The sequence below is a fragment of the Salvelinus fontinalis genome, chromosome 4 (genome assembly GCF_029448725.1).
Source record: "Salvelinus fontinalis isolate EN_2023a chromosome 4, ASM2944872v1, whole genome shotgun sequence".
Taxonomy (NCBI): Eukaryota; Metazoa; Chordata; class Actinopteri; order Salmoniformes; family Salmonidae; genus Salvelinus; species Salvelinus fontinalis.
The window spans coordinates 2,583,046-2,597,802 of record NC_074668.1 but is presented as its reverse complement, the minus strand read 5'-3'; the positions used below and the strand labels follow the sequence as shown (position 1 = coordinate 2,597,802).

General features: G+C 44.5%; 1 protein-coding gene across 1 annotated transcript in view; it reads right to left on the bottom strand.

Moving 5' to 3' along the window:
* Positions 1-14,757, bottom strand: part of fras1 (Fraser extracellular matrix complex subunit 1) — a 275,437-nt gene that overhangs the window by 149,544 nt on the left and 111,136 nt on the right. Inside the window, exons 19-21 of the mRNA XM_055918404.1 lie at positions 11,859-12,014; positions 9,676-9,822; positions 9,391-9,537 (exon numbers count right to left, since the gene is read on the bottom strand). Of these exons, the coding sequence (XP_055774379.1) occupies positions 9,391-9,537; positions 9,676-9,822; positions 11,859-12,014 (450 nt within the window). The remainder of the gene's footprint in view (positions 1-9,390; positions 9,538-9,675; positions 9,823-11,858; positions 12,015-14,757) is intronic.

Below are 14,757 nucleotides of genomic sequence, written 5' to 3'. Positions count from 1 at the left end.
TATATATAACACCATTATATATAACACCATTATATATAACACCATTATATATAACACCATTATATATAACACCACTAGATATAACACCATTATATAACACCATTATATATAACACCACTAGATATAACACCATTATATATAACACCATTAGATATACCACCATTAGATATAACACCATTATATATAACACCATTATATATAACACCATTATATATAACACCATTATATATAACACCATTATATATAACACCATTAGATATACCACCATTAGATATAACACCATTATATATAACACCATTATATATAACACCACTAGATATACCACCATTAGATATAACACCATTAGATATACCACCATTAGATATAACACCATTATATATAACACCATTATATATAACACCACTAGATATACCACCATTAGATATAACACCATTATATATAACACCATTATATATAACACCACTAGATATAACACCATTATATATAACACCATTAGATATAACACCATTATATATAACACCACTAGATATAACACAATTACATATAACACCATTATATATAACACCACTAGATATAACACCATTATATATAACACCATTAGATATAACACCATTATATATAACACCATTAGATATACCACCATTAGATATAACACCATTATATATAACACCATTATATATAACACCACTAGATATACCACCATTATATATAACACCATTATATATAACACCATTATATATAACACCATTATATATAACACCATTATATATAACACCATTAGATATACCACCATTATATATAACACCATTATATATAACACCATTATATATAACACCATTATATATAACACCATTATATATAACACCATTGTATATAACACCATTATATATAACACCATTATATATAACACCACTAGATATAACACCATTAGATATACCACCATTAGATATAACACCATTATATATAACTCCATTATATATAACACCATTCGATATAACACATGTACATTATCACCATGAAATGTATTGAAAGGCTGGTCATGGCTCACATCAACACCATTATCCCAGACCACCTGGACCCACTTAAATTCACATCTCCCCCCCCCCCCCCCCCGCCCCCGCCCCCCGCCTTCAGATCCACAGATGACACAATCTCCATTACACTCCACACTGCCCTTTCCCACCTAGACAAGAGGAACACCTAAGTGAGAATGCTGTTTATCGACTACAGATCAGCTTTCAACACCATAGTGCCCTCGAAGCTCATCACTAAGCTCAGGACCCTGGGACTGAACACCTACTTCTGCAACTGGATCCTGGACTTCCTGACGAGCCTCTCCCAGGTTTCGAGGGTAGGCAAAAATACATCTGCCACGCCGATCCTCAACACAGGGGGCAACTCAGGGACACGTGGTTAGTCCTCTCCTGTACTTCCTGTTCACCCACAGGGGGCAACTCAGGGACGCGTGGTTAGTCCTCTCCTGTACTTCCTGTTCACCCACAGGGGGCAACTCAGGGACGCGTGGTTAGTCCTCTCCTGTACTTCCTGTTCACCCACAGGGGGCAACTCAGGGACGCGTGGTTAGTCCTCTCCTGTACTTCCTGTTCACCCACAGGGGGCAACTCAGGGACGCGTGGTTAGTCCTCTCCTGTACTTCCTGTTCACCCACAGGGGGCAACTCAGGGACGCGTGGTTAGTCCTCTCCTGTACTTCCTGTTCACCCACAGGGGCCAACTCAGGGATGCGTGGTTAGTCCTCTCCTGTACATCCTGTTCACCCACAGGGGGCAACTCAGGGACGCGTGGTTAGTCCTCTCCTGTACTTCCTGTTCACCCACAAGAGGCAACTCAGGGACGCGTGGTTAGTCCTCTCCTGTACTTCCTGTTCACCCACAGGGGGCAAGTCAGGGCTGCGTGGTTAGTCCTCTCCTGTACTTCCTGTTCACCCACAGGGGGCAACTCAGGGACGCGTGGTTAGTCCTCTCCTGTACTTCCTGTTCACCCACAGGGTGCAACTCAGGGACGCGTGGTTAGTCCTCTCCTGTACTTCCTGTTCACCCACAGGGGCCAACTCAGGGCTGCGTGGTTAGTCCTCTCCTTTACTTCCTGTTCACCCACAGGGGGCAACTCAGGGCTGCGTGGTTAGTCCTCTCCTGTACTTCCTGTTCACCCACAGGGGGCAACTCAGGGCTGCGTGGTTAGTCCTCTCCTGTACTTCCTGTTCACCCACGACTGCAAGGCCCGGCACAACTCCCACACCATCATTAAGTTTGCTGACGACACGACAGTGGTAGGTAGGCCTGATCACCGACAACGATGAGACGGCCTATAGGGAGGAGGTCAGAGACCTGGCAGTGGTAGGTAGGCCTGATCACCGACGACAATGAGACGGCCTATAGGGAGGAGGTCAAAGACCTGGCAGTGGTAGGTAGGCCTGATCACCGACGACGATGAGACGGCCTATAGGGAGGTCAAAGACCTGGCAGTGGTAGGTAGGCCTGATCACCGACGACGATGAGACGGCCTATAGGGAGGTCAAAGACCTGGCAGTGGTAGGTAGGCCTGATCACCGACGACGATGAGACGGCCTATAGGGAGGAGGTCAAAGACCTGGCAGTGGTAGGTAGGCCATATCACCGACGACGATGAGACGGCCTATAGGGAGGAGGTCAAAGACCTGGCAGTGGTAGGTAGGCCTGATCACCGACGACGATGAGACGGCCTATAGGGAGGAGGTCAAAGACCTGGCAGTGGTAGGTAGGTCTGATCACCGACGACGATGAGACGGCCTATAGGGAGGAGGTCAAAGACCTGGCAGTGGTAGGTAGGTCTGATCACCGACGACGATGAGACGGCCTATAGGGAGGAGGTCAAAGACCTGGCAGTGGTAGGTAGGTCTGATCACCGACGACGATGAGACGGCCTATAGGGAGGAGGTCAAAGACCTGGCAGTGGTAGGTCTGATCACCGACGACGATGAGACGGCCTATAGGGAGGAGGTCAGAGACCTGGCAGTGGTAGGTCTGATCACCGACGACGATGAGATGGCCTATAGGGAGGAGGTCAAAGACCTGGCAGTGGTAGGTAGGCCTGATCACCGACGACGATGAGACGGCCTATAGGGAGGAGGTCAAAGACCTGGCAGTGGTAGGTCTGATCACCGACGACGATGAGACGGCCTATAGGGAGGAGGTCAAAGACCTGGCAGTGGTAGGTAGGCCTGATCACCGACGACGATGAGACGGCCTATAGGGAGGAGGTCAAAGACCTGGCAGTGGTAGGTAGGCCTGATCACCGACGACGATGAGACGGCCTATAGGGAGGAGGTCAAAGACCTGGCAGTGTTGCCAAGACAACAATCTCTCCCTCGACGTCAGCAAGACAAAGGAGCTGATCGTGGACTACAGGAAAAGGTGGGCCGAAACACGCCCCCATTCACGTCGACTGTGCTGTGGTGGAGCGGGTCGAGAGCTTCAAGTTCCTCGGTGTCCACATCACTAAGGAATAATCATCAGCTCCACACACACCCACACAGTTGTGAAGAGGGCACGACGACGCCTCTTCCCCCTTTAAGAAGGCTGGAAAGATTTGTCACGGGCCCTCAGTGTCACGGCCGTTAAAAGAAGAGGTGCAGTGTGGGTAGCGAACATTTTCTCTTTATTTGGAAAAAAAAGACGCCGAACAAAACAAAAAACACTACAAAAACAAACCGTGAAGCTACAGGATCTGTGCCCTAAACAAAGACAACTTCCCACAAACACAGGTGGGGAAAAGGGCTGCCTAAGTATGCTTCTCAATCAGAGACAACGATAGACAGCTGCCTCTGATTGAGAACCACACCCGGCCAAACACAAAGAAATAGAAAACATAGAAATAAAGAAACTAGAACGCCCACCCTAGTCACACCCTGGCCTAACCAAAATAGAGAATAAAAGCCTCTCTGTGGCCAGGGCGTGACACTCAGATCCTCAAAAAGTTTTACAGCTGCACCATTGAGAGCATCTTGACTGGCTGCATCACCGCCTGGTATGACAACTGATCGGCATCCAACCACAAGGTGCTACAGAGGGTAGTGCGTAAGGCCCAGTACATCACTGGGGCCGAGCTCCCTGCCTTCCAAGAACTCTATACCAGGCGGTGTCAGAGGAAGGCCCTAACAATTGTCAAAGAGTCCAACCACACAAGTTATAGACTGTTCTCTCTGCTACCGCACGGCAAGCGGTACCGATGCACAAAGTCTGGAACCAACAGGACTCTGAACAGCTTCTACTCCCCCAAGCCATAAGACCCGCTAAATAGTTAGATAAATAGTTAGATAAATTGTTAGATAAATTGTTAGATAAATTGTTAGATAAATAGTTACCCGGACTATCTGCATTGACCCTTTTAGCACCAACTTTTTGACTCAGCAGAAACACTGCTGTGACTGTCTATTATCTATCCTTTACCCCTACCTACAGTATACTGCTGTGACTGTCTATTATCTATCCTTTACCCCTACCTACAGTATACTGCTGTTACTGTCTATTATCTATCCTTTACCCGTACCTACAGTATACTGCTGTTACTGTCGATTATCAATCCTTTACCCCTACCTACAGTATACTGCTGTTACTGTCTATTATCTATCCTTTACCCCTACCTACAGTATACTGCTGCTACTGTCTATTATCTATCCTTTACCCCTACCTACAGTATACTGCTGTTACTGTCTATTATCTATCCTTTACCCCTACCTACAGTATACTGCTGTGACTGTCTATTATCTGTCCTTTAACCCTACCTACAGTATACTGCTGTTACTGTCTATTATCTATCCTTTACCCATACCTACAGTATACTGCTGTTACTGTCTATTATCTATCCTTTACCCCTACCTACAGTATACTGCTGTGACTGTCTATTATCTATCCTTTAACCCTACCTACAGTATACTGCTGTTACGGTCTATTATCTATCCTTTACCCCTACCTACAGTATACTGCTGTTACTGTCTATTATCTATCCTTTACCCCTACCTACAGTATACTGCTGTGACTGTCTATTATCTATCCTTTACCCCTACCTACAGTATACTGCTGTGACTGTCTATTATCTATCCTTTACCCCTACCTACAGTATACTGCTGTGACTGTCTATTATCTATCCTTTACCCATACCTACAGTATACTGCTGCTACTGTCTATTATCTATCCTTTACCCCTACCTACAGTATACTGCTGTTACTGTCTATTATCTATCCTTTACCCCTACCTACAGTATACTGCTGTTACTGTCTATTATCTATCCTTTACCCCTACCTACAGTATACTGCTGTTACTGTCTATTATCTATCCTTTACCCCTACCTACAGTATACTGCTGTTACTGTCTATTATCTATCCTTTACCCCTACCTACAGTATACTGCTGTTACTGTCTATTATCTATCCTTTACCCCTACCTACAGTATACTGCTGTTACTGTCTATTATCTATCCTTTACCCCTACCTACAGTATACTGCTGTTACTGTCTATTATCTATCCTTTACCCCTACCTACAGTATACTGCTGTGACTGTCTATTAACTATCCTCTACCTACAGTATACTGCTGTTACTGTCTATTATCTATCCTTTACCCCTACCTACAGTATACTGCTGTTACTGTCTATTATCTCTCCTTTACCCCTACCTACAGTATACTGCTGTGACTGTCTATTATCTATCCTTTACCCCTACCTACAGTATACTGCTGTTACTGTCTATTATCTATCCTTTACCCCTACCTACAGTATACTGCTGTGACTGTCTATTATCTATCCTTTACCCCTACCTACAGTATACTGCTGTTACTGTCTATTATCTCTCCTTTACCCCTACCTACAGTATACTGCTGTGACTGTCTATTAACTATCCTCTACCTACAGTATACTGCTGTGACTGTCTATTATCTATCCTTTACCCCTACCTACAGTATACTGCTGTGACTGTCTATTATCTATCCTTTACCCCTACCTACAGTATACTGCTGTTACTGTCTATTATCTATCCTTTACCCTACCTACAGTATACTGCTGTGACTGTCTATTATCTATCCTTTACCCCTACCTACAGTATACTGCTGTTACTGTCTATTATCTCTCCTTTACCCCTACCTACAGTATACTGCTGTGACTGTCTATTAACTATCCTCTACCTACAGTATACTGCTGTGACTGTCTATTATCTATCCTTTACCCCTACCTACAGTATACTGCTGTGACTGTCTATTATCTATCCTTTACCCCTACCTACAGTATACTGCTGTTACTGTCTATTATCTATCCTTTACCCCTACCTACAGTATACTGCTGTTACTGTCTATTATCTATCCTTTACCCCTACCTACAGTATACTGTTGTTACTGTCTATTGTCTATCCTTTACCCCTACCTACAGTATACTGCTGTTACTGTCTATTATCTATCCTTTACCCCTACCTACAGTATACTGTTGTTACTGTCTATTATCTATCCTTTACCCCTACCTACAGTATACTGCTGTTACTCTCTATTATCTATCCTTTACCCCTACCTACAGTATACTGCTGTTACTGTCTATTATCTATCCTTTACCCCTACCTACAGTATACTGCTGTTACTGTCTATTATCTATCCTTTACCCCTACCTACAGTATACTGCTGTTACTGTCTATTATCTATCCTTTACCCCTACCTACAGTATACTGCTGTTACTGTCTATTATCTATCCTTTACCCCTACCTACAGTATACTGCTGCTACTGTCTATTATCTATCCTTTACCCCTATCTACAGTATACTGCTGTTACTGTCTATTATCTATCCTTTACCCCTACCTACAGTATACTGCTGTTACTGTTTATTATCTATCCTGTTGTCTAGTCACTTTACCCCTACCTACAGTATACTGCTGTTACTGTCTATTATCTATCCTTTACCCCTACCTACAGTATACTGCTGTTACTGTCTATTATCTATCCTGTTGTCTAGTCACTTTACCCCTACCTACATGTACATATCTACCTCGTACCCCTTCACATCAACTCAGTACTGGTACTGGTACTGGTACTGGTACCTTCACATCAACTCGGTACTGGTACTGGTACCTTCACCTCAACTCGTTACTGGTACTGGTACCTTCACATCAACTCGTTACTGGTACTGGTACCTTCACATCAACTCGGTACTGGTACCTTCACATCAACTCGGTACTGGTACTGGTACTGGTACCTTCACATCAACTCGGTACTGGTACTGGTACTGGTACTGGTACCTTCACCTCAACTCCTTACTGGTACTGGTACCTTCACATCAACTCAGTACTGGTACCTTCACATCAACTCGGTAATGGTACTGGTACCTTCACATCAACTCGGTACTGGTACCTTCACATCAACTCGGTACTGGTACCTTCACATCAACTCGGTACTGGTACCTTCACATCAACTCGGTACTGGTACCTTCACATCAACTCGGTACTGGTACCTTCACATCAACTCAGTACTGGTACCTTCACATCAACTCGGTACTGGTACCTTCACATCAACTCGGTACTGGTACTGGTACTGGTACTGGTACCTTCACATCAACTCGGTACTGGTACTGGTACTGGTACTGGTACCTTCACATCAACTCGGTACTGGTACTGGTACTGGTACCTTCACATCAACTCGGTACTGGTACTGGTACTGGTACTGGTACCTTCACATCAACTCGGTACTGGTACTGGTACTGGTACCTTCACATCAACTCGGTACTGGTACCTTCACATCAACTCGTTACTGGTACTGGTACCTTCACATCAACTCGGTACTGGTGCTGGTACTGGTACCTTCACATCAACTCAGTACTGGTACTGGTACTGGTACTGGTGCCTTCACATCAACTCGGTACTGGTAATGGTACCTTCACATCAACTCGTTACTGGTACTGGTACCTTCACATCAACTCGGTACTGGTACCCCGTGTACATAGCAAAGTTATCGTTAATCGTGTTATTATTTTTATCAAAACAAAATGTTTCTTCTTTTGCATTGTTTAGAATGGCCCGCAATAAATACTTTCACAGTTAAGTCTACCCGCTTTTTTTTAATGAAGCATGTGACAAATAAAATGTGATTTGATTTCATCCTCCCATTACCTGCTCAGAGCAGCACCATCAACAGCTCTAACAACAACAGGCATTAGCTAATGCAACGCTGCACCGTCTCCCTACCTCGCCTCCATCACTGGGTTCAACCAGGATTCAGGGGGATTTTCCAGGTTGCAAAGCTGCACCGTCTCACTACCTCGCCTCCATCACTGGGTTCAACCAGGATTCAGGGGGATTTTCCAGGTTGCAACGCTGCACCGTCTCCCTACCTCGCCTCCATCACTGGGTTCAACCAGGATTCAGGGGGATTTTCCAGGTTGCAACGCTGCACCGTCTCCCTACCTCGCCTCCATCACTGGGTTCAACCAGGATTCAGGGGGATTTTCCAGGTTGCAAAGCTGCACCGTCTCACTACCTCGCCTCCATCACTGGGTTCAACCAGGATTCAGGGGGATTTTCCAGGTTGCAACGCTGCACCGTCTCCCTACCTCGCCTCCATCACTGGGTTCAACCAGGATTCAGGGGGATTTTCCAGGTTGCAACGCTGCACCGTCTCCCTACCTCGCCTCCATCACTGGGTTCAACCAGGATTCAGGGGGATTTTCCAGGTTGCAAAGCTGCACCGTCTCACTACCTCGCCTCCATCACTGGGTTCAACCAGGATTCAGGGGGATTTTCCAGGTTGCAACGCGGCGTCGTGTAGAGTAGAGTGGTACTCGCTAGCTGGGGTGATAAACACTGTTAGTTCTATTGACTGACTGGCTGCTGTGTTGCAACACCTGCTGAGATGGTAGCAAACACACACACACACACACACACACACACACACACACACACACACACACACACACACACACACACACACACACACCTCTCTCCGTGGTTCTCTGTATCGTAGGTGTGTGTGTGTGTGTGTGTGTGTGTGTGTGTGTGTGTGTGTGCGTGCGTGCGTGCGTGCGTGCGTGCGTGTGCGCGCGGAGCAGTCCTTTGCCGAGACGCTGCTTAAATACCAGCTCCTCGTTGAGTGCTTGGACAGCCTCGGGTGTAGCTGCAAGCTGGCGGCTCTGATATTTGGCAGTCTCGGCCATGTACACAGGCTTCCAGTGCGTGGCCTCCAGATTGCGGGCCTGATAAAAATCTAGGACAAACCATTTGGCTAGGTACCGTTCTGTTTCAGCTGTCACGGGCAGCCTAGCTGTTTGGAGAACGAGGTGCATTCTGTACCCTTGAGTGCCATGCTTACAGGGACCTTTGAAATGTTTGTATTGTTAGATTCAAATAAAGTAAGTGTGTGCGTGTGTACCTCTGCAGGTGCGCGTGGTGGTGTTGAGGTAGTATTGGTAGGCACAGCTGTCATACTGGCACTCTCCAAACAGCAGCACCTTTCCCGGGTCACGACACGATGTACACACGCCGCTCATCTCACAGGACCAACACTGACTGTCACAGGCTGCACAACGACACAACATCAGGAGATACAGAGAGGGTTCAAAAATCCCAGCAGACACTGTGGCAATAAACAATGATAGCCTGGTAAATGTAGTCCACAGCTCTGTAACACTGGGTAGAGTCGAGGTGTACGACTTACCTCTGCAGCGTCTGTCTCTGTCGGCATAGTAACCCAAGGGGCAGGCGGGGCCACAGAGCCCTGAGGTCAGTAAAACGCTGGGGGTGGGACAGGAAGTGCAGGACAGAGGCCACTCCCCACTGCAACCCTCACAGGAAACGTGGCATCCTGTGAGATAAAACAGGAATAAAACTGTATTAACAATATCAACAACAAAACAGTTTGTACATAGACTAGGCAAGACATGATTTCACTTCTATAATCAATATAATTAAACCATGCAGACAAATGTGTAATATTTTGTGATTTTTGAGAGATTTAAAGCACGATTAAATGCATATAAAATCAAATAGTTTCTTAAGGTCAAGTGAAAATCTAGAAGACCTCCCCAAGCTTGAATATCACTTATTTATTAATAAGCCAAGTCGATGAATAATGTGCCAGTTGAATCACAATCAATATGAAGACATTTTTTCTCTCACTTGAATCAATACAGGGAGGAAGACATTATCAAAGAGCTTAATATTGTTTCTCTCCAGCTACACTATTGTCTTTGGCGTATGTATCTGGCAATACTAAAACAATCTGTCATCTCTTCTGACAAGTCCTTCCCTTGTTAACAAATGTTCTCTCACAACAGTGGCCTTTGTTCTGTGGTTAATAAGACCTTGTGTTTTAGCAACTGCTATCACCCTGAGACAAATATCCTACAGACAGAATACTACATCATAAAAACAGATAAAGGAAAATAAGCCTCCCTCTCTCTCTCTCATCCCTCTCTCTCATCTCTCCCTCTCTCCCATCCCTCTCTCTTTCTCTCCCTCCAATCTCTCTCTCTCTCTCTCTCTCTCTCTCTCTCTCTCTCTCTCTCTCTCTCTCTCTCTCTCTCTCTCTCTCTCTCTCTCTTTCTCCCCTTCCTCGCTCTCTCTCTCTCTCTCTCTTTCTCTCACTCTCTTTCTCCCCCTTCCTCTCTCTCTCTCTCTCTCAATCTCTCCCTCCACTTCCGTCCCTTTCTCCCTCCACTTCTATCTCCATTTCTCCCTCCACTTCTATCTCCATTTCTCCCTCCACTTCTATCTCCTTCTCTCTCTCTCTCTCTTCCTCCCTCTACCTCTCTCTCTACACCCCTCCCTCCCTCCCTCCCTCCCTCCACTTCTCTCTCTCTCTCTCTCTTTATTCCCCCACCTCTCTCACTCTCTCCATTGCTCCATCTCTCTCCCTCATCCTCTCCCTTGCTCCAACTCTTTTTCCCTTCCTCTCGCTCTCTTGCCCCCCTCTCCCTCCCTCTCCCTCTCTGTCCCTGAAAGGTAAACAGAAAGGAAGAGGCATTTCAAATGTCATATTATGTCTGTATACAGTGTTGTAACGATGTGGAAATACCTAAAGAACAAAACTGAAAATAAATCAACATAAATATGAGTTGTATTTAGAATGGTTTCTGTGGCAACAGGTCACACATCTTGCTGCTGTGATGTCACACTGTGGTATTTCACCCAGTAGATATGGGAGTTTATCAAAATTGGATTTGTTTTCGAATTCTTTGTGGGTCTGTGTAATCTGAGGGAAATATGTCTCTCTAATATGGTCATACATTTGGCAGGAGGTTAGAAAGAGCAGCTCAGTTTCCACCTCATTTTGTGGGCACAGTGTCATAACCTGTTTTCTCTTGAGAGCCATGTCTGCCTACGGCAGCTTTTCTCAAAGCAAGGCTATGCTCCCTGAGTCTGTACATAGTCAAAGCTTTCCTTAATTTTGGGTCCGTCACAGTGGTCAGGTATTCTGCCACTGTGTCCTCTCTGTTTAGGGCCAAATAGCATTCTGTGTTGGTGAGTTTTTTGGGTAATTCTTTCCAATGTGACAAGTAATTATACATATTTTTCTGATGATTTGGTTGGTGTCTAAATGTATTGCTGTCCTGGGGCTCTGTGGCGTCTGTTTGTGTTTGTGAACACATTTCGTTAGTACCCACAAGGAAAAATGCTATTTTAGGCTTAGGGGTTAGGTTTGGGGTTAGGGGTTAAGTTTAGGGTTAAGGTTAGGTTTAGGGTTAGGGTTAAGGGTTAGGAAAAATAGGATTTGTAATGGGAACAAAAGCTTTGGACCCCACTTGGATAGTAAAACCAACATGTGTGTGTGTGTGTGTGTGTGTGTGTGTGTGTGTGTGTGGTGTGTGTGTGTGTGTGTGTGTGTGTGACAAAACGTACTCTTACAGGCTCCGTGCCAGGGGTAGTGACCTTGGGGACAGTGGGTGACACAGTGGTCTCCCAGCAACAGGGTCCTGGCAATCTTACACCACAGACAAACACTGCCCATGCCCGTCTGGAGGTCTGCCACACAGCGCTGGCAATTACTGCTGCATTCTGGGAACAGAGAGAGAGAGGTCAGAGGTCACACACGGCAACTTCGGGTAGATAGTGCCCATACACACCGATCTAGTGTCAGTTTAACCTCCCTGTATTCTAACCGTAGTGTTATAGAACCTCCCTGTATCCTAACCTTAGTGTTATAGAACCTCCCTGTATTCTAACCTTAACCTTAGTGTTATAGAACCTCCCTGTATCCTAACCTTAACCTTAGTGTTATAGAACCTCCCTGTATCCTAACCTTAGTGTTATAGAACCTCCCTGTATCCTAACCTTAACCTTAGTGTTATAGAACCTCCCTGTATTCTAATCTTAGTGTTATAGAACCTCCCTGTATCCTAACCTTAACCTTAGTGTTATAGAACCTCCCTGTATCCTAACCTTAGCCTTAGTGTTATAGAACCTCCCTGTATCCTAACCTTAGTGTTATAGAACCTCCCTGTATCCTAACCTTAGTGTTATAGAACCTCCCTGTATCCTAACCTTAGTGTTATAGAACCTCCCTGTATTCTAACCTTAGTGTTATAGAACCTCCCTGTATCCTAACCTTAGTGTTATAGAACCTCCCTGTATCCTAACCTTAGTGTTATAGAACCTCCCTGTATCCTAACCTTAACCTTAGTGTTATAGAACCTCCCTGTATCCTAACCTTAGTGTTATAGAACCTCCCTGTATCCTAACCTTAGTGTTATAGAACCTCCCTGTATCCTAACCTTAGTGTTATAGAACCTCCCTGTATCCTAACCTTAGTGTTATAGAACCTCCCTGTATCCTAACCTTAATCTTAGTGTTATAGAACCTCCCTGAATTCTAACCTTAGTGTTATAGAACCTCCCTGTATCCTAACCTTAGTGTTATAGAACCTCCCTGTATCCTAACCTTAGTGTTATAGAACCTCCCTGTATTCTAATCTTAGTGTTATAGAACCTCCCTGTATCCTAACCTTAGTGTTATAGAACCTCCCTGTATTCTAACCTTAGTGTTATAGAACCTCCCTGTATCCTAACCTTAGTGTTATAGAACCTCCCTGTATCCTAACCTTAACCTTAGTGTTATAGAACCTCCCTGTATCCTAACCTTAGTGTTATAGAACCTCCCTGTATCCTAACCTTAACCTTAGTGTTATAGAACCTCCCTGTATCCTAACCTTAGTGTTATAGAACCTCCCTGTATCCTAACCTTAACCTTAGTGTTATAGAACCTCCCTGTATCCTAACCTTAGTGTTATAGAATCTCCCTGTATCCTAACATTAGTGTTATAGAACCTCCCTGTATCCTAACCTTAACCTTAGTGTTATAGAACCTCCCTGTATCCTAACCTTAGTGTTATCGAACCTCCCTGTATTCTAACCTTAGTGTTATAGAACCTCCCTGTATCCTAACCTTAACCTTAGTGTTATAGAACCTCCCTGTATCCTAACCTTAGTGTTATAGAACCTCCCTGTATCCTAACCTTAGTGTTATAGAACCTCCCTGTATCCTAACCTTAACCTTAGTGTTATAGAACCTCCCTGTATCCTAACCTTAGTGTTATAGAACCTCCCTGTATCCTAACCTTAGTGGTATAGAACCTCCCTGTATCCTAACCTTAGTGTTATAGAGCCTCCCTGTATTCTAACCTTAGTGTTATAGAACCTCCCTGTATCCTAACCTTAGTGTTATAGAACCTCCCTGTATCCTAACCTTAGTGTTATAGAACCTCCCTGTATCCTAACCTTAGTGTTATAGAACCTCCCTGTATCCTAACCTTAGTGTTATAGAACCTCCCTGTATCCTAACCTTAACCTTAGTGTTATAGAACCTCCCTGTATTCTAACCTTAGTGTTATAGAACCTCCCTGTATCCTAACCTTAGTGTTATAGAACCTCCCTGTATCCTAACCTTAGTGTTATAGAACCTCCCTGTATCCTAACCTTAGTGTTATAGAACCTCCCTGTATCCTAACCTTAGTGTTATAGAACCTCCCTGTATCCTAACCTTAACCTTAGTGTTACAGAACCTCCCTGTATCCTAACCTTAACCTTAGTGTTATAGAACCTCCCTGTATCCTAACCTTAGTGTTATAGAACCTCCCTGTATCCTAACCTTAACCTTAGTGTTATAGAACCTCCCTGTATTCTAACCTTAGTGTTATAGAACCTCCCTGTATCCTAACCTTAATCTTAGTGTTATAGAACCTCCCTGTATCCTAACCTTAACCTTAGTGTTATAGAACCTCCCTGTATCCTAACCTTAGTGTTATATAACCTCCCTGTATCCTAACCTTAGTGTTATAGAACCTCCCTGTATCCTAACCTTAGTGTTATAGAACCTCCCTGTATCCTAACCTTAGTGTTATAGAACCTCCCTGTATCCTAACCTTAGTGTTATAGAACCTCCCTGTATCCTAACCTTAGTGTTATAGAACCTCCCTGTATCCTAACCTTAACCTTAGTGTTATAGAACCTCCCTGTATCCTAACCTTAGTGTTATAGAACCTCCCTGTATGCTAACCTTAGTGTTATAGAACCTCCCTGTATTCTAACCTTAGTGTTATAGAACCTCCCTGTATCCTAACCTTAATCTTAGTGTTATAGAACCTCCCTGTATTCTAACCTTAGTGTTATAGAACCTCCCTGTATCCTAACCTTAGTGTTATAGAACCTCCCTGTATCCTAACCTTAGTGTTATAGAACCTCCCTGTATTTTAACCTTAGTGTTATAGAACCTCCCTGTATCCTAACCTTAGTGTTATAGAACC